The sequence below is a fragment of the Corvus moneduloides genome, chromosome 23 (assembly GCF_009650955.1).
Source record: "Corvus moneduloides isolate bCorMon1 chromosome 23, bCorMon1.pri, whole genome shotgun sequence".
NCBI classification, from domain to species: domain Eukaryota; kingdom Metazoa; phylum Chordata; class Aves; order Passeriformes; family Corvidae; genus Corvus; species Corvus moneduloides.
This window is the reverse complement of record NC_045498.1, coordinates 5443454-5469562: the sequence shown is the minus strand read 5'-3', so window position 1 is coordinate 5469562 and position 26109 is coordinate 5443454. Positions and strand designations below refer to the sequence as shown.

The following is a 26109-nucleotide window of genomic DNA, read 5'->3' as shown; positions in this document are numbered from 1 at the left end:
CAGGAAGTGACGTCAGGAGGGCCCGGCTCCGGGGCGGGGCCCGCGGGGTGAGGGGTCGGTAAATATTGGTGACGTCACCGCGCCAAGATGGCGGAGGGGTGAGCGGGGCACGGGCGGGGGCGGCGGGACCGGGAGGGAACGGGACAGGGAACGGGACAGGGAACGGGATGGAACGGGACAGGGACAGGGACAGGGACAGGGACAGGGACAGGGACCGGGATGGGCAGGGCGGCGGGGCCGGGGCGGGGTTTTGGGGTGTCGGGGTGTGAATCTGGGATCGGGATGTGGGGTTGGGATGTGGGGCTGGGATGTGGGATCAGGATCTGGGGTCGGGATGTGGAGTCGGGTTGTTGGGTTGGGATGTGGGATCGGGATCTGGGGTCGGGATCTGGGGTTGGGATCTGGGGTCGGGATCTGGGGTTGGGATGTGGGATCGGGATCTGGGGTCTGGGATTTGGATCGGGGTTCTGAGGTCTGGGATCAGAATCTGAGATCTGGATCTGCGGTCTGGGTCTGGATCTGGGGTTTGGGGGTTTGGTCTGGGATCCTGGTCTGGGGTCGGGATCTGGGGTTTGGGGTTCGCTCTGAGATGCTGCTCTGGGGTCAGGATCAGGGTCTGGATCTGGGATCTGGGGTTTGGGCTTCGCTCTGGGATGCTGCTCTGGGGTCAGGATCAGGGTCTGGATCTGGGATCTGGGGTTTGGGCTTCGCTCTGGGATGCTGCTCTGGGCTCAGGCTCTGTGCTGACGCCGCCGTGTCCCGCGCAGGGAGGACGGGGGCTGGTGGCGGAGCTGGCTCCAGCAGAGCTACCAGGCTGTCAAGGAGAAGGTGGGAACCACTGGGACCTTGTGGGGCGGCCCCAGTTTGCCCAGGCTGGGATTGGGATGGGTTTGCTGGGGACCTTCTGGCTGAGTGTTGGGCTCTGTCCCGTGAAGATCACCCTGAGCACGGAGGGCTGTGCTCCCAGCGTGGCTTTGGGGTGTGTCATTTCCTGCCTCTGGCAGCATTGCTTGTGTTAATTAGACACAAAACCTAAACCCAGGCTTTTCCCAACCTGTGTTTTTCTATTCTTGGCTTTCAACCCTCCTGGGATGTGTTTTGGGCATAGCAAGTGCTGTTGTTATTCAGGTTATTCTGGTCTCACGCTTTGCCCAGGCTGCCCTCACGGTTGAATTTTTGTGACGTGCTGGGAGCGATCCTGGCTTTGTTGGAGAACCAAAAGCCTGGGCAATGCATCTGCTGTCTCCTTGCAGTCCACAGAGGCTTTGGAATTCATGAAACGGGACCTGGCAGAGTTCACCCAGGTGGTGCAGCACGACACAGCCTGCACCATCGCCGCCACGGCCAGCGTGGTCAAGGACAAGCTGGCAGTGAGTAGGGGCTGGGAGAGCTTCAAGATCATCCAGTGCCACCCCCTGCCATGGGCAGGGACACTCTCCACCATCCCAGCTTGCTCCAAGCCCCGTCCATCCTAGCCTGGAACATTTCCAGGGATGGGGCAGCCACAGCTTCTCTGGGAATTCCATCCCACCACCCTCACAAGGAAGAATTTCTTCCCAATATCTCATCTCACCCCTCCTTCCTTCAGCTTAAGGCCGTTCCCCCTTGTCCTATCACTCCATGCCCTTGCAGATGAGCAGAGGAGGGGCCTTGTGGTTCCCTCTCCCCTTACACTGAGCAGCTGGGATGCTGGCAGTGTCACTGTGGGGTGACACGGGCTCCCCACACGAGCTGTGAGCCTCAGCCCTGCACAGCTGCTGCTGGGACAGTCCCACCCCAAAGCAGCCAGCCCCAAACCTGGCTGTGTCCTTCCCACAAAGCCTCAGTTCCCCTCCTGAGGCAGGTGCCTCCCACCACCCCCATGCAGCCCAGTCTCCTCCATAGCACTCTCCTGAAGGGAGAGATCCCGCTTCCTTAAGGATCCCACCCAGGAATTCTGGGGTGTTACTGACACTGTGCTGCCTCTTCCCTTGAAGAGGACGGAAGGTTCCTCAGGTGCCACGGAAAAGGTGAGGAAGGGGCTGTCTGACTTCCTGGGGGTCATCTCGGACACCTTTGCTCCCTCACCGGACAAGACCATTGACTGTGACGTGATAACACTGATGGCAACACCCTCAGGTACCACCGAGCCCTACGACAGTGCCAAGGTGAGTGTCCCGTTCCCAGGGGGATGCTCTGGGATGTGGCATCCTCAGCCCTGTCCCCTGGCTCTGCTGCTGTCCCTTCCCTCACAGCTGTCCCTGTGTGTCTCCTCCAGGCTCGTCTCTACAGCCTCCAGTCCGACCCAGCCACCTACTGCAACGAGCCCGATGGTATGGGAGGGTCCAGGGGGGTCCAGGGTGCTGTCCCTGGGGGGTCTGGGGGTCACCTGGAATTCCCTGAAGCCTTTGGCCAGCAGGGCTGGTTTGGCTGTAGCTGGGGCCAGCTATAGAGAGCAGATCTGGCTCTTACCTCAAGGACCAGCTTAGGCTGAATTTACTGGCCCAGTTTAAACTGGTGCCACGTGGCGTTGGGCTGGCAGAGGAGCTCTGAGCCCTGTGTCTCCTTCCTCTTTTGCCCCAGCACCTTTCCAATTAAACTTCCCAAGTCTTCCTGCCCTTTTGTGCCAAGGATTGTTATCCCTGTGCTCGTCCCAAACAGGCCCTGCTGAGCTGCTCGAGGCCTGGCTCGCTCAGTTCAGCCTGGAGGAGAAGAAAGGGGAGATTGCAGAGCTGCTGGCAACCAGCCCTTCCATCCGGGCACTCTACACCAAAATGGTGAGGCCCTGCCTGGGCAATTCCTGACTCAGGGAATGCTGCAGGGAAGCCCTGAGCTGTTTGCCCCTTGCAGTTGGAATGGAAACAGCTGTGGTTGCATGCTGAGCTATGGTGAAATGGTTCCAAGCTTTGGGAGGAGAGAGGGGCACAGCAGCAGCAGCTGCAGCTCTCCCCCTGAGGGGCTCACCCCTTTCCTGATCCCTTTCCTGATCCCTTTCCTGATCCCTTTCCCAGGTCCCTGTGGCTGTTTCCCACTCGGAATTCTGGCAGCGCTACTTCTACAAAGTGCATCGCCTGGAGCAGGTAGGTCAGGCTGGGGGGCTCCCTGGGGGTGCTTTTCCCGGGAAAACAGGGATCTGGGCTGCCTTCTTGGAGTCAGTGATGCCGAAATGCCTGGGGGAAGGAAGGGGTTGGGGATGTGAGCTGCTGCTGATGTAGAATTCCCTGCAGGACGAAGCCCGGAGGGAGGCTCTGAAGCAGCGAGCGGAGCAGAGCATGCACCAAGAAGAGCCAGGCTGGGAGGAGGATGAAGGTGGGTCAGGTTTTGGGGCTCTGGGAGGCTTTGTGGAGAACTCATCATCCCTCTCACTCCCACAAATCACAAGGGGCAGTGAAGGGGCAGCTCTGATCTCTGCTCTGTGTGACCAGTGATGGGATCTGAGGGAATGGCTGGAGCTGGCTCGGGGTAGTTTAGGTTGGATATCAGGAAAATGCTCTTCCCCCAGAGGGTGCTGGGGCTCCTCAGGGAATGGTCACGGCCCCAAAGCTGCCAGAGCTCCAGGATGATGCTCTTAGGGATGTGCAGAGTTGGGGATTGTTGGGGTGTCTGTGCAGGGCCAGGGGTTGGACTCCACGACCCCCATGGGTCCCTCCCAGCTCAGGCCATCCCCTGATTCTGTGAAATCCGGCTCCCAGCCCAACTGCTGCTGCACTTGCTGAAACATCTCTCGCTTCTCTTCTGCCTCCCTACAGAGGAGTTCTTGGGGATGTCCCCTCTGCCTTGTGCAAACATCACATTTCCAGGAGCAGCACACAAAGAACCCACCCCGGCAGCCCCGGAGGGAAACCACCCCGCTGCTGCCAAGGGCCCCTCCGGGGAGAGCCGGGCTGTGCTGCCCCCAGAGCTGGTCCCAGTGGAGCAGAGCCCCTCGGAGAGCAGCGAGAGCGTGTCCCTTGTGACTCAGATTGCAAACCCTGCCTCTGTGCCTGCCACCCAGCTACAGACTGCAGCTCCACCCACGGGCACCGGGGACCTCTCCCAGAGGCTGGTGGAGGCCACCTTGGAAGAGCCAAAGCCCCCAGAAGCTGCTCAGCCTTCTGCACCTGCCGAGGAATCAGCAGCATCCTTGGAGCCGGCGGCTGGAACAGAGCTCAGGGAGCTGGAGAGCAAAGGGCAGGGCAGGACAGAGACTCAGAGAGAGGAAGGGCCCACAGATCTGCGAGTCTTCGAGCTCAACTCGGACAGTGGGCAAATCCACCCCTCCAACAACGGCAAGAAAGGTTTGTGTGGGGGCTGGGAACCCTCTTGGGGAAAGGGCCTCTGGGTTTATGGGGATGGGGAGAGGAAAGAGAAGGAAATCAAAGGTCTGCTGGTGAGCAGAACAGGCCTTTGGTCCCTGGATGCCAAGAAAGGCTGTGCTCTGTGGAGGGAATGTTGGTGATTGCTTCTCTCTGCCTGTCATCCCCTAGGAATGTCCCTGCTGGGACAATGACAGTCCCCATATCTAAGTCCCTCCTGTCATTCTTTACCCTCTGCATTTTCTGTGTGACTGGAAGCTGACACATCCCAGTTCTCCCAGGCCAGAGGAGAAAAATATTTGAGCATCCACCTCTCCCACTTGTTTCTCCGAGGGGAAGCAGGCTCAGTCCATCCATCTCTGTCAGAGAGCTGTTCCTGGGAATGTGGAGGCTTTCCCTCCTCAGGCAGGCTGTGGTAGCTCTGAGCCTTGGGGATTCCAGGGCTTTAGGACCAGCTCTGGTGGCTCAGTGGGGGATGTTTGTGTTTCCAGGCTCCAGCACGGATATCAGCGAGGACTGGGAAAAGGACTTTGATCTGGACATGACCGAAGAGGAGGTGCAGCTGGCACTCTCCAAGGTGGAAATGTCTGGGGAGGTGAGTCAGGGGAGGCAAAACTGCTCCCCAAAAGCATCACCAAGCCCTGGGGGTGATGCTGCATGAGCAGAGAGGGGATGAGCAGAGGTGGGATGAGTGTGCTGAGGTTTCCCATGGGGAACAAAGCAGGCAAATCCCTATTGGGAAGGTGTGTCAGCATGAGGATACATCGGGCTTTGTGCTGGCTCAGGTGTCCTGGGCAGGAGGAGCTGTTGAGTTACAGAAACAAACTGTTGCAAACAGCTCAGAAACAGTTCGGAAAAAACTTCCTCCTGTTCACAGCTGGAAGATGAAGAGTGGGAAGACTGGGAATAAAGCAGCTGCTTCCAGCGTGTGTCACAGGCTCATTTCCACCATCGAATGTGAATTCAATCACGGACCGGCTGTTCCTTTGTGTGTGACTGTGCTGGGGATTGCAGTCCCAGGCTGGAGGAGGAGTTCCATTCCTGCTAAAACCTGTGGGCAACTCAAGTGACCCCTTCAGATCCAGGAGGAGGAAGCAGGAGGTCACTGGCACCCGGGGGAGCCCGACTTCTCCATAGGTCCTAGAGACTGGCAAAGCCAAAACTGACCCTGACGTGTCAGGAAGAGGCAGAGTGAAGGGTCCCTGGGGCCAGCTGGGCACTCAGAGCCCTGCCAGGTGTGCTGGGGGCTGCCAGGCTGCCAGCTGGCTCCTTCCTTGCTTGTGTGTGCACGTGTAACCTCCAGCTGAGAGGCTCCTGGATGTGGCTGTGCCTGCTCCGCTCGCTGCTCCGCAGTTCCCACCCGGAAAGCAACACCCAGGGAGGGCTTGGGGGGCTGGAGGTGCTGCAGAAAAAGGCATTTGGCTTGTGGCTTTGACCTTGGAAGGAGCCAAACCCCTTGCCAAACCCTGAGCTTCTGCCTGGCTTTTTGTCTTGGAAGCTTTTTCTCATGGAAACTCCCGTTTCCAGCAGTTCCTCGAAGAGCCAAGGCCTGCTGCTCCCCCCTTTGCAGCTGCACCACCTTCCTGCACTGGGTTTTGTGTCTTTCTAGTTAAATTCTCCAAGCAAAATCCTTGTGGCTTGCTCTTACTTGAGGCCCTGCTGGGCTGGCAGAGGTTTGGGTCACCCTGGAACAGAACCCCTCGTTGTGGTGCCCAGTTCAGCCCTTGCAAAGCCCCAGCCTGACCCACTGACCACTTCAACCTCTGCTTGGCCGTTCCCTCTCCCAGCCTGGGGAGAGAGAGGCCCCCAAATGCAGGTGGTCCCTGTTGGCTGAGGCTGTGTGTGCCCATCTGCCCCCTGTCCCACCTGTGCCAGGCCCTGCAGCCACCACCAGCTTTGCTGTGCTCACTTGGGTTCCTTCCCTTAAGCCCCCGTGACTGCCTGCGACGCTTCGTTCGGCCCCACGGCCTCTTTTTGGGGCCGTTTCCTTGTCATGACACAAGATGTTGCTACTGCACAGTTATCCCAAGGGGACAGTGGCCTTGCTGCTCTCCCTGACCTTTGGGGTGGTGGGGTGACTCTTTTTGCCTTGGTCCTGCCCCTTCCAGGGCCGCTCCACTGAGGCTGGGGGTTTCCTGCTGGGTTTGGACAGCACTAAATGAGATGCACTGAGAAGAGTTGGGGTTTTGGGGTTGGTTTTTCCTCTTTTGGGGTGACTTCTGGTAGGAGCATCCCTGTCCTGCCAAACCCCTGGGGACCGGGGACAGCTCTGCTCCTGCCTGGGGTGTGGTGGGTCCAGCAGAGCCTCACCTTGTCCTGCCTCAGATTGTGGTGGGCAGGGGACACAGGGGACACCAGTGGGGACCTGGGGCTGGTGTGAGTCCCAGCTGATCCCACAGCAGAGCTCAAGGGTGCAGCATCTGTGTCACTTTCTTTTCTTCTTTAGTCGAATTAACCGGTGGGTTGGTTGTGCAATATTCTCTGTTCTTGAACTATTCCGCATCTCCCTGAGCCTTTTCTAGCTGGGGTGACAAACCAGGAACAATTCTAACAGCTGGTAGTTTTGTAACGACGACTTTCTCCAAACCTTTTACAGACTTGCAGTTAACAGCAATTAAAGGAATTCTCAGAGTCGCTGCCAGTCCCGGGTGTCCTCATTTCCTCTGCCGTGGGGATGACACAGGCAATTTTTCTTTCCTCCCATCTCCATCAGGAGAGGGAAAGGGGGATCCTCACTTTTCAGGGCTTTGAGTGACCCCATAAAACCACCCAGTGTGATCCAGGTTTGTCTCTGCCTGGCACATCACCCACGAGCCCGGATAGACGGAAAACCCCCTCCAGCAGTTCCATGGTTCCACGACACCACTGGGCTGCTGGCACTGGAGGGAATTTGTCCCAAGGGTTCCTTACAGCCTGGCACCATTCCCAAAGGATGCTCCTCGTGGGGGAATGCTGAGCTCCACCACCTCTTTTCCTTCTCTGCAGCCAAGGGAACGGGACACGAATGAGGGGGGCGGGACTTGAGTGCTGGGGCACGAGTGACAGAACACGAATGACAGGACACAAATGACGTGACACGAGTGACATGAGCGATGTGACACGAGTGAAGGGACACGAGTGACGTGACACAAGTGACACGAGTGACAGGACACGAGTGATGGGACACAAGTGATGCAACACAAGTGACACGAGCGATCTGACAAGAGTGACGTGACACGAGTGGCAGACCATGAGTGACGGGACACGAGTGGCAGACCATGAGTGAAGGGACACGAGTGAAGGGACACGAGTGACAGAACACGAGTGCCGGGACACGAGTGGCAGACCATGACTGCCGGGACACGAGTGACAGTCCACGAGTGACGGGACACGAGTGGCAGACCATGACTGCCGGGACACGAGTGACAGACCATGAGTGACGGGACACGAGTGACAGTCCACGAGTGACGGGACACGAGTGACAGACCATGAGTGCCGGGACACGAGTGACACGAGGGAAGGGACACGAGTGACACGAGTGAAGGGACACGAGTGACAGTCCATAACTGCCGGGACACGAGTGACACGAGTGCCGGGACACGAGTGACAGACCATGAGTGCCGGGACACGAGTGACAGACCATGAGCGCCGGGACACGAGTGACACGAGTGCCGGGACACGAGTGACAGACCATGAGTGCCGGGACACGAGTGACAGACCATGAGCGCCGGGACACGAGTGACACGAGTGAAGGGACACGAGTGACAGTCCACGAAGCCGGGACACGAGTGACACGAGTGAAGGGACACGAGTGGCAGACCATGAGTGCCGGGACACGAGTGACAGACCATGAGCGCCGGGACACGAGTGACACGAGTGAAGGGACACGAGTGGCAGACCACGAGTGCCGGGACACGAGTGACAGTCCACGAAGCCGGGACACGAGTGACACGAGTGAAGGGACACGAGTGGCAGACCATGAGTGCCGGGACACGAGTGACAGACCATGAGCGCCGGGACACGAGTGACACGAGTGAAGGGACACGAGTGACAGACCATGAGTGCCGGGACACGAGTGACAGACCATGAGCGCCGGGACACGAGTGACACGAGTGAAGGGACACGAGTGGCAGACCATGAGTGCCGGGACACGAGTGACAGACCATGAGCGCCGGGACACGAGTGACACGAGTGAAGGGACGACAGTGGCAGACCGTGAGTGCCGGGACACGAGTGACACGAGTGAAGGGACACGAGTGGCAGACCATGAGTGCCGGGACACGAGTGACAGACCATGAGCGCCGGGACACGAGTGACACGAGTGAAGGGACACGAGTGGCAGACCATGAGTGCCGGGACACGAGTGACAGACCATGAGCGCCGGGACACGAGTGACACGAGTGCCGGGACACGAGTGACAGACCATGAGCGCCGGGACACGAGTGACACGAGTGAAGGGACACGAGTGGCAGACCGTGAGTGCCGGGACACGAGTGGCAGCGCAGCGCTGACAGAACCCGAGTGACGGGACCCGCCCGCCGGGCCAGTTCCGCCCCCGCCCGCTGGGGGCACCCGAGCACCGCTGCCGCGCCCCGCCGCCCTCCGCGCGCACAGGTTTGGCCCCGCGCGGCCGCCGTCCGGCCCGCGCCCCGCCCGGTGCCGCCATATTTTGGCCGCCGCCAGCACCACCAGAGCCGCCGCCGCAGCCGCCGCGATGGGTGAGGGCCGTGAGGGGCGGGTGCGGCTCGGGGGGCTCCGGGCACGGCCGAGGGGATGGGGTGAGGCTGAGGGAGCCGCCGCGAGGCCGGGCAGTACGCACAGCCCGTCCGCCCCGCGCTGCCGCCGCCCTCGCCTCTCACCGGCGTCCCGGGCGCTCCCGGGGCTGAGGGCGGCGGGGCCGGCGCGGCCGCTGAGTCATCCCGGGGCCGTTCCCGGGGGGGTTCAGGGCGCAGAGGGTCTGCAGGGGGCTCTCGGTGAGGGCGGGCCGGGGGTTGTGACCTCTTTGGGCAACGCCAGCAGCGACTTTGGGGAGCTGCGGGGTGGGGCGGGAGCTGCGGGGGGTGGGGTGGGGGGGTTTAGTGGTGAAATACCCCAGGTTTGGGAGTGTCAGTGCTGCAAGAGCTCGGGTTTGGGTTGTGAGAGCTGTAAGACCCCGGTTTTGGGGTGTCAGTGCTGTAACTTTCGGGTATTTAGGGCTGTTCCTGCTGCAGACACCCTGAGCGGGACCTGCTGCAGCTGAAGCCTCGTCAGGGTGTCCCTGGCTGTCAGACCTCTGCTTCATTTAAATTCTCAGATAATTGCTTGATTTAAATTCTGAGCTCTCGCAGAGTTCAGGGTTGGAGTGAGAATATAGATAACCTCTTCGCCGTTCTAATAACCCAGCAGGGCTTTGGGTTATTGTGACTTTTATAAAAGAAAGCTTCAGCCCTCAATGTCACCGTGCACGTGTTGAGCTGGCCCTGTGTCACCGCGGCTGACGCGACACTGCTGGGAAGGAGAGGAATCTGTTGCGAGCAGGTCTCTGCCCCCTGCAAATAAATCACAGCTCAGTGTCGCCCCTTCAAAAGGTGCTTTAATTCCAGCAGCTTTTTGCTTTGATGTGCCTGACCTGGAAGGTCCCAGCTTGGGGAGGAGAAGTGGCTTTTTTTTTTTTTTTTTTGAGGATTCCTCTGGGAAGGCAGGGTTTGGAAGGGTGAGGTGGAAAAGCCAAGCTTGTAGCAGCTGTGTTTAATCCTTAATTCCAGTGAACATCTTCACTCTCCTGTAAGGAAAAGTGTTTCCATTTTCCACCTGCAGGATTGTCTTTTAACCAGAGCTGCTTCAGAAGCTCTAATGGCTTTAAAGTGACAAGTTTAGGTGGGATACTGGGAAGAAATTCTTCCCTGTGCAGGGCTGGGATGGATTTCCCAGAGAAGCTGTGGCTGTCCCATCCCTGGAATTATCCCAGGCCATGTTGGATGGGGCTTGGAGCAACCTGGGATGGTGGAAGGTGTCCCTGCCCTTGGCAGGAGGTGGCACTGGATGAGCTTTTAGCTCCTTTCAAACCATTCCACGATTCTGTGAAGCTTTAAAAGTGCCCTTTGAGGTGGGATCTTGCTTGTTGTGATCTCGTCAGGAACTTTTCTGCTGCCTCCAAACCCTCCTGTGGTGTTCCAGGAGAAGTCAGTGACCACATCTCTGTGTGGCTGCTGCACCTCCCAGCCCTGAACAGCTTTTAAATCTTAATTTATGGCTTGAGATGCAAAACCTCGACAGGCAGCTCTGAGGAGAAAAATGTCCTGGGGCCTGCTGTGAATGTCTGGAAAGTCTTGGAGCAGTTTTATGTGGAGCTGAGGAGTTTGTGCACAGGAACTTCCCGTTCTTCCCACCACTGCAAGAGTTTAATATCCCCCTCATTTGAATTATCCTCATGTAACTTTATTATTTTTAAATTAGCTAAGGCTGTTTTTTTCATTATTTTAAGTTAATGATATTGTTGGAAATTGTCATCAGGTCATTCCTCGTTTGCTGTGCAAGTGACATCTTTAAATGCCTTTTTTAGTGCTGTTTAACCCATGGAGCAGTATTAATGCTCAATTCTTAATAAAACTCCCGTGGCTGATGAATTTTCCAGTTAATTGGCTGTTTTGCTTTGTTTGCTTTAGTTCAGGAGAGCAAACATGAACTTTGTCAAGGGGGAGAGTTTGATCATTAAAATCCTGCCAGAATGAAAGTCCTGATTCCTTCAGGCTTTCAGTTGTGGGGCTGGTGAGGTCCAGATAAATCTGCTTAGCAAATCACACAGTCCTGTTTGTTTCTGAGGCAAAGCACTTGTTGGAAAGGATGGATTTATTGGAATTTTAGATCCCTCTGTAATTATCTCTGAGTGTTTCTGGTTGGTTTTAACCTGTAACTCTCCTGGCTCGAGTTTAAGTTGATTCAGTTAAAGTTAATCCCTGTTTTAGGGACTGTTCTAAGTGACTCTCAGGTGACACTTGTGCTTGATCAGTCCATTTTTAAAGGAAATCTGAATGTCTCAGAATAGATAAACCAGGGTGAAGAGGACTTAAAGCCCTCAAATTTTGGGGTGAAAAGATCAAACCAGGAGGAGGTAGCATTGGGAACTGAACTGAGGAGTTGGTGGGTTCTTTTTCCATCAGGGCATGGACATTCCAAAAGGATTCCTAATCTTCTCCTGACCCTCGGGAGTGACCAGCAAACGCTGTCTGCCTGTGAATTTTCCCCAAAGAGAATTTTTGCCTCTCCCTTCCCCCTCCCAGCGCTGCACATTCCAGCAGTGATATCACATCCCTGGCTCTCGGGAGCTGAACCGGAGGGAACGAGCCAACGGCAGCCAAATAACTGCGGGGATCAGGGATTTACCAGCACAGCGTGTCCCGGAGCCGAGTGCCCGGGACAGGGACGGGGCCAGGCTGCTCCGGGACAGCTCCGTGGTGGGAGCCTGCTTGTGGCAAACCCTCCAAGAACAACCCCTGTGAGAGCAAATGTGCAGACCAGACCTGCTCGAGCGACAGCACAGCAGAATTCGGCTGCTTTTCCAGGGTTTAGCTGCAGCTGGTGGAGTTGCAGGGCTGTGGGGACAGCCCGGAGTTGTGATTGTTTGATAGGATTTCTTGTGTAGTTGTTCTCCTGTTTAGTTTCCTTTGCCCTCTTGTCTTCTGAGCAAGCAAAGGGAATTTTTTCTTTTATTTTTTTTTTTTTGTTGATTCACTGCAAAACTACCAGTGACAGCAAAAAAAATCCACGTGCTTTTGACTGATTTCTGGAGCTGTCCTTTTCTACAGTCTGTACAACTAATTCAACTACTTTTATATATTTATTGCCAACAATTTCATTTGGTTTGTGTTTAAGTAGTACAGATGATTTAGTCTTCTTTTTCCAGCGTTTCAATTCACTTAATAAAGTTGTCCTGGGCACACTTTTTTCTAGGAGAGTCCTCTGGAGATGTTAATTATGTTAGGAAGAGATGGGCACTTCCTCTGGGATTTCAGGGAAGTGGAGAAATACGAGGAATAAGGTTTGTCCCATGCAACTCAGTAGTTCACTCCATTAATTTTGCTGCGATTTGTCTAATTTAGGGGAGTTTAAATTGTAAACCACCAACTTTATACTATCCCAGGGAAAACTTGGGTGGAAAGGGCCTTTGGAGGTCACCTGGTGCTTGCTGAGAGCTGGGAATGTCCCCAGCGGGCACTAATTGGCAGATTAGTGCTGATGAAGTTCCTCAAGTGTATTTATTTACACTTGCATAATTCTCCAACCCTTCCCCACTGCAGAGAGCAGCTGTCAGCCCTCCTGGCCAGGCTGTGCATTCATAGCCACCTTTGGAAGATTCCTTATGGAAGATTCCCTGTGGGAAAGGGTGTTTTGGCTTCAAAAGAGCCGTGTCAGGTCTGGCAGTGTGAGCTCTGTGCCTTCGCTCTGACTAAGCAGCACAAGTCCCTGCAGTGACTCAGCTCCCAGGCTTTAATCAGCAGCTGAATAAAATGTTTGAAGCAAATGCTTCTTGTCATGCAGAGAATTGGGAAGAGGCAGGGTTGGATTCCTGATCCAGGAACGTCAAGAAGCCGTTATAGTAACAACCCTGGAATTACAGTTTTCTGCTCGAACTTGCGTTGGCTTTACAGGGATTTGAGTGCTCTGCTGAGCCTTTAAAGTGAAGCTTCACCTTGTTTTTCCTTTCTTTTAAATGCTAAATACCTTCTCATCCTCCAGTTTATGAGTGTGGCAACTTGGATTAGTAATTCTTTGACAGCTGGTGGATTTTTTTCCCCCTCAGTGAATGCAACAGGAGCCAAATTTCTTCCGGCTCCTGAGGGGTTTTGCTTTACACAGGGAATTGGAAAGGTGTTGTTCGCTTCAGTTTCGTCCTTAAGTTTGAAATGCAAATACTGATTTTTTTTTTTTATTATTATTATTTTATTTTTCACTGGAGCTGCTGCAAATGAAGTGCACTAATCCAGGGAGATACAAAAGGCAAAACCTGGGGAACTGTGGGCTTCCTAAAGCAGAAGGGATGTTTTGTCCAAGCTGGATCAGAGCTCTTTTAAATGGAGTGAATCTGGCAAGATTTGCTGTTTTCTTGCGTGAACTCTCTGAGGTTCTGAGTTCAGTGTCCACTGGTGCTTCCATAAAAGCAAATCTTTGCAGAGCAAAGGGAAAGTCTGTGGCTGGAGTCTGTTCCATGCATCACTCCCTTAGGAGCAGGGGATTGCTCCCCATTCCTGACAGCCCAGCTACTCCCAGAGCCTGATGAAAGGGTTTTGGGGGTATTCCCACAGATGGAATTGGGAGTTTAGGGTTAACACAAAGCTGCACTTGGGGATGAACTGGATGTTTTGTACCGAAACATTCCAAACGCAGAATTTGTCCTGTTGTGTTTTATTCCCTGAGTTTGGTCCTGCTGCAGACAGAAGCTCACTGGGAGGCCCTGATCCTGCATTTCTCACATCCCTCTGTTGCCATGGAAATGGGGTGGAATGTCACAAATCAGCATTCTCGTGCCATTAAAGCATTGACAGAGATGATGAACTGGGAAAAGTTAATGGAAATCATCTGGAGGGATAAACCTGTGTGAGAGAAAATAGGGAATTTTGGGTCACAGAGTGTTGCACAGTGATGTGACAAATACAACCAGCCCTGAAGAGTTATCTCCGGGGTTTCCCTGCAGGATGACAGTTCTTGATGGCCTGGGACCAAAAAAAAAAGTCCAACTTAAAGGACAAGGTTCTGGGTGTTCCTGAGTCTGGCTCTTTCCCAACTCTGGGGTGGCACAGCTGAGTTTGGAGGCAGCTGAACTGTCATGTGTCACTTGGCTATTTATGTGACTGCCTGGTAATCCCGTGGATCCTCACTTTTCCTTCCTCCTTTTCTTAAAAACCACCTTTTAATTGGAGGTTTTGCTTTCCAAAAGGAGGATTAAGATTCTTCAATTGTTTAAAGAATTAAGCTGTCAACTCTTACTCTTCCGTGTGGCTGCATGAGCCATCAGCAGTGGGGTGGAAATATGAATAAAAGCAGAGCAGTGGTGCTTAAATACATTTCCTGAATTTAAATCTATATGTAGGTGACACCTGGCTATTGTATGGTCAGATATAAACCCCTAAAACCTGTAGATTTCTCTCTTGTTTGGTGTCTTTTTAGCTGGTTTTGGGAAATCATGGAACTGAAAGTATTTTGTTTCCTCTCCTGTTAAAATACTAATTTTTCCAGTTGTTTTGTCTTTCCTTAGTAATGAAAAGTAGGATATTTGTATTTAGTTTGTTTTTTCTTGGGTTGGCTGTGGACTTTTAGGTCTGACACTTCTGCAGTTGATTTTGGAAGGGCTCCAGAGCGGCTGGAGGCGGTTGATAAATGAGACTGAAACTTTCTGTGAGCCACGGGGCTGAGGGTGCCTCAGGTTTGAAATGGGGGGGATAAGGAGATAAAACTGCAAACTTCCACAGAACACTTCCACCTGCCCTTAAGAGCTGAGAAGAAACCAAAAATGTTGGTTTTCAAATGAGTTCTGAAGTGGTCACTTGGTTCAGGACTAGTTGGGCCTCTGATGTTTATCCTGATTGTTTCCTGTCCTGAGAAGGGCACAGATGTGCAAATAACGTCAGAAATGGGAGAGTTTGGAGAGTTTTCCCGTGGTGAAAGCAGGAGGTTCTAGCTGGAGCAGTGAGGGATTGGCATCCTTCCCTACTTGAGTTACAGCTTGGCCCTGGCTGCCTGCAGCTGTGCCAGGTAGTGGAGTGTCCCTTCCCTGACTGGGAGGCAAACTCTGGAGGAATCAGGTTGGAATTGCTGCATTACTCAGCTCTGAAGCAGCAGCAGAAGTAGGTCAGGTGCTGAACACCTGGTGGGACACACGGGGCCTGTCCCTCACGTTCAGCTCTGTTCTGTTGTTGTTATAAACTCAACACCTTTGTTCTGTTGGGTTTTTGCCTTGTGAACCTCTGGGGAAAAAAAGTCCTTGATGGTAGCAAGGAAATAAGAATTCCTGCTGAAAACCAAAGGTGCTTTGAGGGAAGAAATGTGTTTGAGCTGGTTATTCCATGCCTCATGCACGTGGAGCTCCTCGGGAAGGACACCCAGGAGCAGTGGCAGGAAGCCTGAGGCAGAACTCCTCCTGTTTTCACAGAAAACTATCGAATGAAGAGCTACAAGAACAAAGCCCTAAATCCCGAGGAAATGCGCCGGAGAAGAGAAGAGGAAGGGATTCAGCTGCGCAAACAGAAACGAGAGCAACAGGTAACTGTCACCTTGAGTAGGTTGTGTTCAGCCTTAACACAACCCAGATTGTGCTGCTGCCTAACTGGAATCTTCAAGGATCTGTGCATTAAGGTTTGTTGGCAGTCCTTATTTTTTCCTCTTCTAACCGAGATCTTGCTTTTCTCTTTTTCTCTGGAGCCAGCTCCCATGGAGAGCTTTCCAAGCACTTTGTTCTTGGGCTACTCGAGGTGGTTTTTTTTTTGGGGCTACTCGAGGATTTTTTTTTGTTGTTGTTGTTCACAGATCCTTGGTTTTAAAGGTGGTGGTGGTTTTTTTTTTTTTTTAGATGTAATTAGTGAAAGGGATTATTTCCTGGAGAAACAGGAAGAGCAAGTGAAAGTTTGGCCTGCATGTATTTTTTAACCCTGACTGTATTTCTTTTTTGGCTTGGAGGTCTCTGGAAGTGTGAGGTGATTCCCAAGCGATGTGTGTGGGACTAAATATTTGCTTTATTAGTGCCTCCCCAAGCTGCTTTTTGGTCAGTTTCCATGACTTTTGGCCAAATTCTGCACTTGCCTGCCCCATTGTCTCAGTGACTTGGGCATTTGCACATCTGAGGGCAAGACTCAGCATGTTTGTGTGCCAGACTAGTCCTGAGAGTGCAGAGCTGTTATTAATGACCGCTTTTTACTCAGGCTACGTTCAGTCTAGGAGGGATCTTGGTTGAGGAACAAGAATGTCAGGTTGTGGAGCCTGTTCATCATTGCTTTCTAATAACAACCCCCGTGTTTTATTCCCCACCAGCTCTTCAAAAGAAGGAATGTGGAGTTGATCAATGAAGATGACTCCATGTTTGATAGTCTCCTGGTGGATTCCTACGTTACTTCCACAACATGTGGGGTAAGGTGCCTTTCCTTGTTGCCTTCAGACAAATTTAATGCTTTGGAGGTGGGGAGGCCCCGCACAGATCCCCAGAGAAGCTGTGGCTGCCCCATCCCTGGAATTATCCCAGACTGGACAGGGCTTGGAGCAACCTAGGATAGTGGAAGGTGTCCCTGCCCATGGCAGGGGGTGGAACTGGATGAGTTTTAAGCTCCTTCCAACCCTGAGCCATTCTGGGATTCTCTGATTGCACAGAACTGCCAACCTCCAATGTTTCTGTTCCCACACTTTTGAGAATGTTGGTGTAAGTTGGTGCAGGCAGCTGGAACAGCCACAAACCCTTGGCTAAAATGCAAAGAGGCAATTTATTCCTGAGGGGAAATTTTATTCCTCTGGGGGGTCCAGAGGGATGCCAGTGGAGCCATGAGCCTTGCCAAGCTCAGCCCATGCCAGGGAATCCCCATCCTGCTGCTCACTCTGGTTTACCAAGGGTTATTTCCAGCTGCATCTTCAAAATCCTCCTCCAGTGTCTTCCCCTTTTCTCCCATTGCAAATGTGAACTGGAAGAGTCTGCGAGGAGGTAAATAATGTGCTGGGATCCCCAGTCTTGAATCTCTGGGTTTCTGGCTAAGCCCAAATGGTGGTAGGATGTCGTGTGTGTGATGCCTGAAATAGTCTCAGTCTGAAATGAAACCATTTCTCTGTCTCCTCTGCATCTTTTCAGGAGGGATTGATCACAGGAGAGATGGTAGAGATGCTGTTCTCAGATGACCCTGACCTACAGCTAGCAACCACTCAGAAATTCAGGAAATTACTCTCCAAAGGTAAAAATAACTCACCCCTGCCCCAGGATCTAACAGAGCCTGCTTTTTGCAAGGGTTTGTGCAGAAAAGCTTTGCAGCTTGGGGAAAATAAGTATCCACAATCTGGAAATGTGATCATCTCTTGTACTGCTGGTGATTGCCACTTGTGTGAATTGTACAGACAATTATTCTGCCGAGCTGCCCTGATGAGTTCAGTCCAGTTTGAGATAATTAAATTAACACTTCAGGCTTGTTATTCCCCTGCATGAGGCCTGTTCACTCTCTGACACTGCCGTGCTGTTTCAGAGCCAAATCCTCCAATAGATGAGGTGATAAACACTCAGGGAGTGGTGGAGAGATTCGTGGAATTCCTGAAAAGAAGTGAAAATTGCACATTACAGGTAAAGGAGATTCTTTTATCAATTCTTCAGGGTGTGGAGCTGTTTAACCTTTGCTTAGCAATGAGAATCCACAGGTGCTGTCAGGGAAAAATGATGTTTTGAACCCCAAAAAATGCAGGTTATGTGATCTGTAGGAGAAGACAAAAGTAGTCTGTAATGGCCAGGAAAAAAAATAAATTGTAAATTGCTCTGAATTAAATTCTTGGAAAAACACTGGTGAAAAAATAACCTAATTCAGCTGCAGCTGGAGAGAGTTTGGCCTTCCTGTAGCTGATATTTCTGCTGGGAGCTGCTGGAGCCATGGAATAAACACAGGAAGAAACTGTGTGAGGAAAAACCTCCATTGCTGGAGGCTTTTAAGTAGAGGCCAAGAAATGTTAGAAATGGGTTGGACAGTGCTGATCCTGCCTGGGGCAGGGGGAAGGCCTGGGTGGCTTCCTGAGATTCCTGAACCTCCTGGTTCCTTTGGAGGGGTTCAAGAGACTTCCATACATGGAATTTGATCCAAGTTGATGACTGCTTTCATCTTTCTCCCTGCCTCTGGCCCCAGGCCATGGACCAGAGGGGCTTAATTTCCAGGAGAACTGGGTGGAAATCTGATTTTAAACCAAGAAAGAGAGGCAAAAGCAGGGGATTTGCTGCTCAGCTTCCCTTGAACTCGCAGCATCTTTGGGATGTCAGATGAAATACCGAGAAATTTCTATTTCGTGTGTTTATGCACTGTGTCTCTTCACTTTTCTTGCTGGGAAATGGTTGTGGAGATGAAATGATGTGGTGGTGACATCTTCTCTTGCTTGTCCTCTGAGCAGCTGTGGCCTCTGAGAAGGCTTTTAGCAGTTGTGGCTCTTTTATTGCTCAAGAAAATAAAATCCTTTGACTGCTGAGGTGTTCTCTTCCTTTCTCTCACAAAACCTTTGGTAGCAGAAGCTGCAGGAATTGTAGCCAGAATGTAATGACAGCTATTTTGCTAAATCAGGCTTTTTTTTTTTTAATCCCCATTTGTCACTTGTTTCAGTTTGAGGCTGCGTGGGCCCTGACAAACATCGCCTCGGGGACTTCCCAACAAACCAAAATTGTCATTGAGGCTGGGGCAGTTCCCATATTTATAGAGCTCTTAAACTCTGACTTTGAGGATGTTCAGGAACAGGTAAGGATCACTCCTTCCTCTGGGATTTTTTTGGGGAGAACCACACGTTAAAAATGGCAGTGTTTCAACGGAGTGATCCCGACTGGCTCCAGAGCACACATGGAATGTTTGCCTGGAATTACAGGAAAGTTGCTTCCTTAGCACACTGCCTGTTTCTCCCTCTTAGAACCTGGGAATGCTAAAACTGGTGCTGTTTCCTTTCAGGCTGTCTGGGCATTGGGGAACATTGCTGGAGACAGCTCTGTGTGTAGAGATTACGTCCTTAACTGCGCTATTCTTCCTCCCTTATTAATGTGAGTAGCCACAAACACTTGCCAGAGCAGTTCTTGGGAGTGCCACTGTGCCACAGTGCTGGAGCTGGCCCCACAGATTGCCTGGCAGTGTGTGATCCCTGGGAATCAAACCACTGGCTCAGATGAGTGGGACTCCTGTGGGTAATGTTCCTTCACACTGCACTGGGCTGCTCCTCCTGGAGTCACAGGGTGTCCCTGAGCTTCTGTTCTCTGCTTGGGATATGGATTTTTTTGGGTCTTGGAATGGGAGCAGTTCTCTCCCACCACCTCCCTCAGCGTGGTGATAATGTAGATCTGTCAGGCCTGGGTTCTTGTTGCTCTGACAGGAATTAATCTTTATCCCACTCCTGGAAAGGTGAGGCTTTGTCACAAATGGCTGATTTTGCTGTTCCTGGTGTCAGTCACAGGTGGCTGCCTGACTCCTCATCCCACAGGATTCACGTCCTCCTCAGAGCTCAGGCTCTTGAGGAGTTTGTGTCACTTGGTCTCTGGTGAGGGCTGGGAGTGTCTTCCTGGGCTGAACTGGAATGAAATATTTTAGTTTTAATTCCTTTGATTCCCTCTGCTTCCACATCAAGGACAATAATCCCTGGTAATTCTCTGTTCAGGCTCCTTACCACGTCCACCAGGCTGACAATGACACGAAACGCTGTCTGGGCCTTGTCAAACCTGTGCAGAGGGAAGAGTCCACCTCCTGAATTTGATAAGGTGAGAAGAAATGCCTTGTTGGCAGCCAGGTGATGGGGAGACAGCCAGTGAAGATGTTTGTCTGGGTTGTTCTGGGCTGTTGAACTCAAGGAGGGCACAGGGTGAGGTTTTTCCTGCTGAGGTTGAGCTGGATGTTCAGCACTGTTTGAGGACCTGTTTAATTTTTCCCAACCTTTCTGCTGGACCCCTCAAATAAGGGACAGGCTCAAGCTTCCCTAGAAAGTTTCTCTAAATCATTTTCTTATGAGCTCTGGAATTTTGGGACTTCAATTATGACCAACAACTATTCTGAGACTTCCGAATGCTGCAAACCGTGACTCCTGGGAGCTGGGGTAGCTTCCCTTTCCAGGCAACCTAACTAAAGGTCCTGCTGCTCACTTTTCAGGTGTCTCATCCTCCTTTGGTAACACAACAAATGTTTTAAATCAATGAGTTTTCACTTTTTTAAAGTGCAAACTCACCTATCAAAGCTGGGAAGTCTGTGGTGAGGGGTGAAACCTGAATTGAGTGTAAATATAAACCCACTTAAAAGTGATTGTGGTGTCACTTGATGGTCTGAATCCTGAGCTGTTTAGGGTTCTTTAGAATCAGAAATGGAGCAGAGCTCTTTTATAGGAGCATGAGGAGCTTCCAAAGCTCAGTGTAATTCCTCAGTGTCATTTGAGTGTAGCAACAAAGCTGTTGAGGTGGCTTTGGACGCTGCTTAGGAGCTGTGGGAAGCTGCTGACTGGGAGGAGGGATCTGTGGCCGTGCAGGACTTTACCTGAGCAGTCAGCACAAGCAGGAGGGGTTTGCCTGCAGGTGTGGTGGTCCTGGCCTGGTGACTAACCCTGGGTGGTGGCTGTTGTTGCAGGTGTCTCCCTGCCTGCCAGTGTTGTCCCGATTGTTGTTCAACAGTGACTCTGACCTGCTGGCAGACGCGTGCTGGGCTCTGTCCTACCTGTCCGATGGTCCCAACGAGAAGATCCAGGCTGTGGTGGACTCAGGGGTGTGCAGGAGGCTGGTGGAGCTCTTAATGTGAGTATCTGCCAGGCTGGGAGCAGGACACATAAAAAATCCCATCAGAGCATTCCAAACCTCCTGTGCACACGGGATCCAGGCACCTGAGCTGACCTGGGATGGTATAGGAGGATCTGGAGCAGGTTCACAGCTGTAATTTGCTGGTTTGTCTTCCTGAGCTGAAGATTTTCCAGTTCTTCTCTACACTATGGAAAAGCACTTGTGTTGGTCTCAATATCTGCCCCAAAAATTTACAAATTCGCTGCTCAAAGAAACCTTATCCCTGTAAGTTTCTGAAATTGGATCACAGGAGTGTGGGCCAACTACACAGACAACTGGGAAGAACTTCACTCTCCCTTCCCAGATTTCCTGAATGATGGCAGAATGTTGTGTGCTCTCAAACTTCAAATGGAAGCCTGGTTATGAGGCAAATCAAAGAACAGTGCCTAGGAAAAATCAGTTTGACTTTGTTTCTCCAAAATCCATATGGAAAAGAGGATGGAATTGGGATGCAAGGGATCAAACTGTGTTGCAGCTTTGTTTTCAGTGGCAATATGCTCAGCTTCCCATGTGTTCTGTGTGGCAGGGGATGGAATCCTAAGGAAATAATGCAGATGGGATAATGGGGAGGGGAATACTGCGAATATGCTGGGGATCTGATGGATTTGGGTTTGTCCTTGCACGGTTTTCCTGCAGGCACAACGATTACAAAGTGGCCTCTCCAGCTCTTCGAGCAGTTGGCAACATCGTGACAGGGGACGACATCCAGACCCAGGTGAGAGGAGAGGAATTCCCTGCAGGGGGTGCAGTGGCTGTGCCTGGATCGGGTGATCTCACTTCTTCTTTTGTGCCAAAGGTGATCCTAAACTGCTCAGCCCTGCCTTGCCTCCTACATTTATTAAGCAGTCCCAAGGAATCCATCAGGAAAGAGGCGTGCTGGACCATATCCAACATCACAGCAGGGAACAGAGCACAAATCCAGGTACAGTTTTCTCCTTCCTGCCTGCAGTGATCCCAAATTCCAAGCTCAGCATTAAGGGTTTGCAGCTTTTTCCTTACCCTGACTCTTAGAGGCTGGATTTGGTCACATCTCTTATTCTGCAGTAATTTTACCAATTTGCTGCTGCCAAACGAGCTAAAGAAGAGCTTGGGAATGGCACCAGCACATGGACTGAGGTTGGATCACTGGAATAAGTGAATTTCTCCATCCTCAATCCCTTTGAAGAGCTGGAGCTCGTTGAGGTTTAATTATCCTTTTCCTGACCTACATAGGGAGGCAGAGCAGTGCTTTCAGCGTTCCTAGGGATTGTCTGCTGTGCTGGTTATGGAATATCTGCTGTTTAATAGGATTTGCCTGAGGAATAAAACCCAGGAATCACTGAAGGGTACAGCTTGGGAAGTTCTTTACGCTGAGATACGGAGGTAGAGGTTTCTTTCAGGTGCTGAGAAGCCTTTTGGGAACAACACTGCCAATCCCAACCCCTCTCCCTGCCCTCTCTTCCCAGGCAGTCATAGATGCCAACATTTTCCCAGTGCTGATAGAAATCCTACAGAAAGCAGAATTCCGCACGAGGAAAGAGGCAGCCTGGGCCATCACCAACGCCACGTCAGGAGGGACTCCTGAGCAGATCAGGTATTCCCTGAGGGGCCTCCTCCTGGGGCACATCTGGCTGGGTTCCTGGGAGCTTGGCCTTGATGGGAATTGCCAGACAAACGAGGAATTTGGAGGAGTTCTGGAGAGAACCTGAGCCAGGAAGAGCTGGGTTGTAACTTGGAATTTCCTTCTGGATGAGGGTAATTTAGTCCCAAACTTTGTCCATGCCTCTTTGGATAGCTTAGGTTAAGTGTCCAGACTTAATGACAGATGAAATTCCAGTGGGGACTTAATTTGAGCAGCTCCTGGATTTCAGAAGTGGCTCCTTTGCTTAAAAAAAAAAAAGAGATTTCTGAAAATAAGGGGTTGTACAAATGCAAATAAATGGATCAAAATTAACCTTGCCGAGCAGTAAACGTGTATTTTAAGGTAAATTTATGCGTTTCGTATTTTTATGAAAAATTCTTATAGATTTTATGGATTTCCCTTTCCAAGGGAGCAGAGGTGATGCTTCCCAGCTCCTGAGCACGCAGTGGATGTTGGTGCTGCTCTCTCTCTCCAGGTACCTGGTGAATTTGGGTTGTATCAAGCCTCTGTGTGACCTGCTGACTGTCATGGACTCCAAGATTGTTCTGGTGGCACTGAATGGGCTGGAGAACATCCTGAGGCTGGGAGAGCAGGAAGCCAACCAGAGTGGGACTGGGATCAACCCCTACTGCAGCCTGATCGAGGAGGCCTATGGTAGGTGGGGCTTTGGGCACTGCAAGGGTCTCTTGGCTGCTTTTCTGCTCTGTTGAGAGGTTTATTATATTCCAAAATAGCCAATATTTGTTCCAGAAGATTTTCAAACTCATTTATTGGGCAAGGAGAAAATACTTGGAAGTAAAAGCTCTGATCTGGAGTCCAAGCTGAAAATCATGGCACCAGAAATGAGCTGAGCTAAGTAAAAAGTGACAGTTCTGGGTCTAAAATTGCTCTGACTCTTCACAGCTGAACACTGGAAATCCAGGGAGACTTTGCTTTTCCCTGGAGTGACTTAATTTGGTGGTGATGGATTTTTTTTTTTTTATTATTTTTTTTTTTGTCCTGCTCTCGATGCTTTGAGGAGGAGCACGTTCCTATTTTGGTCTGATTTGCCCTCTCATTACTCTGAGTGTCCTGATTGTCCCTGGAAGAGTAATTCCTGGAATTCTTGAGGGTATATTGTGCATGGATGCTTTCAGTGCAGCACTGGATTTAATTAGGGCAGCGAAAGCTGGAGGCTGCTGCTCCTCCCTACCCCCTGCAGCTACCAAATTCCTCACAGCCAGCTGTTTGAATTCCACTGGAATCTGGGATGAGCCTCCAGCTAGGAGCACATCTGCATGAGCTAAACCTGCCTGGCAGGGATGAGATCCAGGGGCAGCTTTGGAATAGTTGGATTTAGGTGTCAGTTCTGCTCCCAGAAGAGAGCGACGAGGATGGAGAGTGGATTTCTTTGTTTCATCCCTTTGCACTTTTTTCTCCTTCAAAGGTTTGGATAAAATAGAATTCCTCCAGAGCCACGAGAACCAGGAGATCTACCAGAAAGCCTTTGATTTGATCGAGCACTACTTTGGGGTGGAGGACGACGCGGCCGTGGCTCCCCAGGTGGATGAGAACCAGCAGCAATACATCTTCCAGCAATCCGAGGCTCCCATGGAAGGATTCCAGCTATAATACGCCCTGGGGAGAATCCCCAAAACAACAACAACAACAACAAAAAAACCCAAAACAACCACCACAAACTTTCTGGAAAGTTTGGGAGAGCAGCTGCTGGTCTTGGCTGGGAAGGCTGGACATCCACTCCACCTGTTTAGGAAAGCTCTGCAAATACAAACAGCGCTCGGTCCTCCCGGAAAGAAGGGGAATTTCTGCTCCTTGTTTCTTTGGGCTGCTGCTCCCGTGGCTTTGGAGGCAGGAGGGACACGGAGGTGACAGGTGGCACCTCTTGGTGGCTTCTTCTTTGTGGTGGTGTCTCCCCAATGCAGTTCTTACCTCGGGTACTCCGGCCTTGGGTTGGGTGAGGACACGGAGAGGAGGGAGCTGTTCTGGCCACAGTAATTCTGAGAAATGTGGGTTGATCTATTTAAATTTTTTTTTTCTTCTTTTATTTTTTTTTTTTTTGGTGTTTTTTTTTTTTTTGGTTTTGCACATGTTACTCTTTATTAAAGACTCTTAATATGCCAAGAGCAAAGTTTAGCCCTGGCTTTCCTCCCAGGGCCCAGTTCCCTGATGCAAAATACTGAAAATGGACAGAAAAATGAGAAATTCTCTCACTGCTGGGAAGTTTGTTTTTGTTGGTTTTTTTTTTTTTTCCTGCTGCTTCCCTTTGTCTAGATATTTTTTTGGTTGTTTTTTGAAGAACTGCTAGTGGTATTTCCAAGGAGTCAAAAAAAAAAAAAAAAAGCAACAAGAGCCCAAAGATGGGAACTGGGATGGCTTTTTTTGGAGCAGGAAGCACAGCTGCTGTTGCACAGGTTTGGTTTGCATTGTACTGACTGCTACCAGGGCTCTGAAATGCTGAAACCCACCTTCATCTTTACTTGAAATACTTTATTTTCCATGAGAAACGTGGTCTGAATTCTGGGTTTTTCCTGCCTTGGGGTGGTTTGGGGTGGAGGAAGATTTCTCTCCACCTGCCAGTGGTGGTGGGAGCTCCAGCAGCACCAGGTTTTCAGGTTTACCTCCTGCTCACAGTCGGATAATGCACATTTTACTTCCAAAAACGGCAAATCTCTGTATTTTTTATATTATAGATAGGTAGATTATTTGTCTAATTGGGCCACAGAGAAAACTATATATATGAAATTTCTGCAATTCCTGTAAATAAGCGCTGTGAGGCAGGCACACCTGGAAACCACCGGGCTCAGGGCTGGCCCGCTGCTTCTCCCGTTCCCTCCCATCCTCTGTGCGTGACCACGGAGCTCCCCGAGCCTCCTCGGCGCTTTTTGAGTGACTTTGCCACGATTTCATTAAAAACAGAGGAGCAAACACCGAGTTCTGGGGTGTGGCGGGGCAGGGGGGGAGCCGAGCCCTTGTTGTGGAACGAATAAACTCCGGCTGTGCAGGTGCCCGGGTGTGCTGTGATGGGGGGTGCCCGGGGAGGGCTCGGGGCTGCGGCTGAGGGGGCTCCGGGACCGTGGGGGGGGGGGGGGGGCGCCCGGTAACGGCGGAGCCGCGCGCGGGGCGTGCTGGGAGTTGTAGGCCGCAGGGTGTACTGGGAGTTGTAGTCCCCTGGGTGGTCACGCGCAGGGCGTGCTGGGGGATGTAGGCCACAGTTTTCCCCTTTCTTTCCTCCTCTGCTTCTTCTCCACACTTTTCCCTCCCCCCATCCCCCGCCGCCGCCCCGAGGGGCAGGGTGGGAGTTGTAGGCCGCAGGCCCGGCCCTTTGTGTGCCATGCTGCGAGTTGTAAGAACTAGTTATATCTTCTTTCTCCTCCCCTTCCTCCTCCTCTTCTTCCTCCCCATTCCCCGAGGCATGGCGGGATTGCAGGCCACAGTTTCCTTTCTTTCCTTCTCTTACTCCTCCTCCACCTCTTCTCCTTCCAGGCCTACAGAGCAGCCCGGGCGCTGTAGTTCCTATGGCGACCCCCGCGCTGATCATGCCGGGAGCTGTAGTTTCTACGGCGTCTCTCGCGCGCGCGCGGAGCATGCCGGGAGCTGTAGTTTTCGCGGTCTCTCTCGCGCGCGGAGCATGCCGGGAGCTGTAGTTCCCCCGGCGCGTCCCGCCGCGGTTGCCGCGTCTCCCCGGTGCTTCCCGGCAGCCCCCGCGCGGCGGGCGCTGATTGGGCGGCGGCGCGGGCGGGCGCACG

General features: G+C 52.0%; 2 protein-coding genes across 3 annotated transcripts; both read left to right on the top strand.

Annotated features, from left to right (window-relative positions):
- The first annotated feature begins 55 nt into the window (after nt 1-55).
- BSDC1 (BSD domain containing 1) lies at nt 56-6910 on the top strand. 2 transcript variants are annotated; one of them, XM_032132095.1, is made up of 11 exons: nt 57-98; nt 768-828; nt 1254-1370; nt 1977-2147; nt 2258-2312; nt 2641-2756; nt 2991-3059; nt 3207-3288; nt 3729-4256; nt 4766-4869; nt 5152-6910. In XM_032132095.1, the coding sequence occupies exons 1-11, from the start codon at nt 88-90 to the stop codon at nt 5182-5184; spliced, it is 1347 nt and encodes a 448-aa protein (XP_031987986.1). In that variant the 5' UTR covers nt 57-87; the 3' UTR covers nt 5185-6910. The 2 variants fall into 2 exon arrangements, with proteins under 2 accessions (XP_031987985.1, XP_031987986.1); XM_032132094.1 differs by lacking the exon at nt 5152-6910 and having other exon boundaries at nt 56-98; nt 4766-4950.
- Nucleotides 6911-8920: 2010 nt separating this feature from the next.
- KPNA6 (karyopherin subunit alpha 6) lies at nt 8921-25288 on the top strand. The gene is made up of 14 exons (XM_032132255.1): nt 8921-8971; nt 15379-15488; nt 16254-16349; nt 17056-17155; nt 17441-17535; nt 18551-18682; nt 18887-18975; nt 19584-19683; nt 20537-20700; nt 21379-21457; nt 21539-21664; nt 22188-22315; nt 22839-23017; nt 23790-25288. The coding sequence occupies exons 1-14, from the start codon at nt 8968-8970 to the stop codon at nt 23972-23974; spliced, it is 1587 nt and encodes a 528-aa protein (XP_031988146.1). The 5' UTR covers nt 8921-8967; the 3' UTR covers nt 23975-25288.
- The last annotated feature ends 821 nt before the right edge of the window (nt 25289-26109 follow it).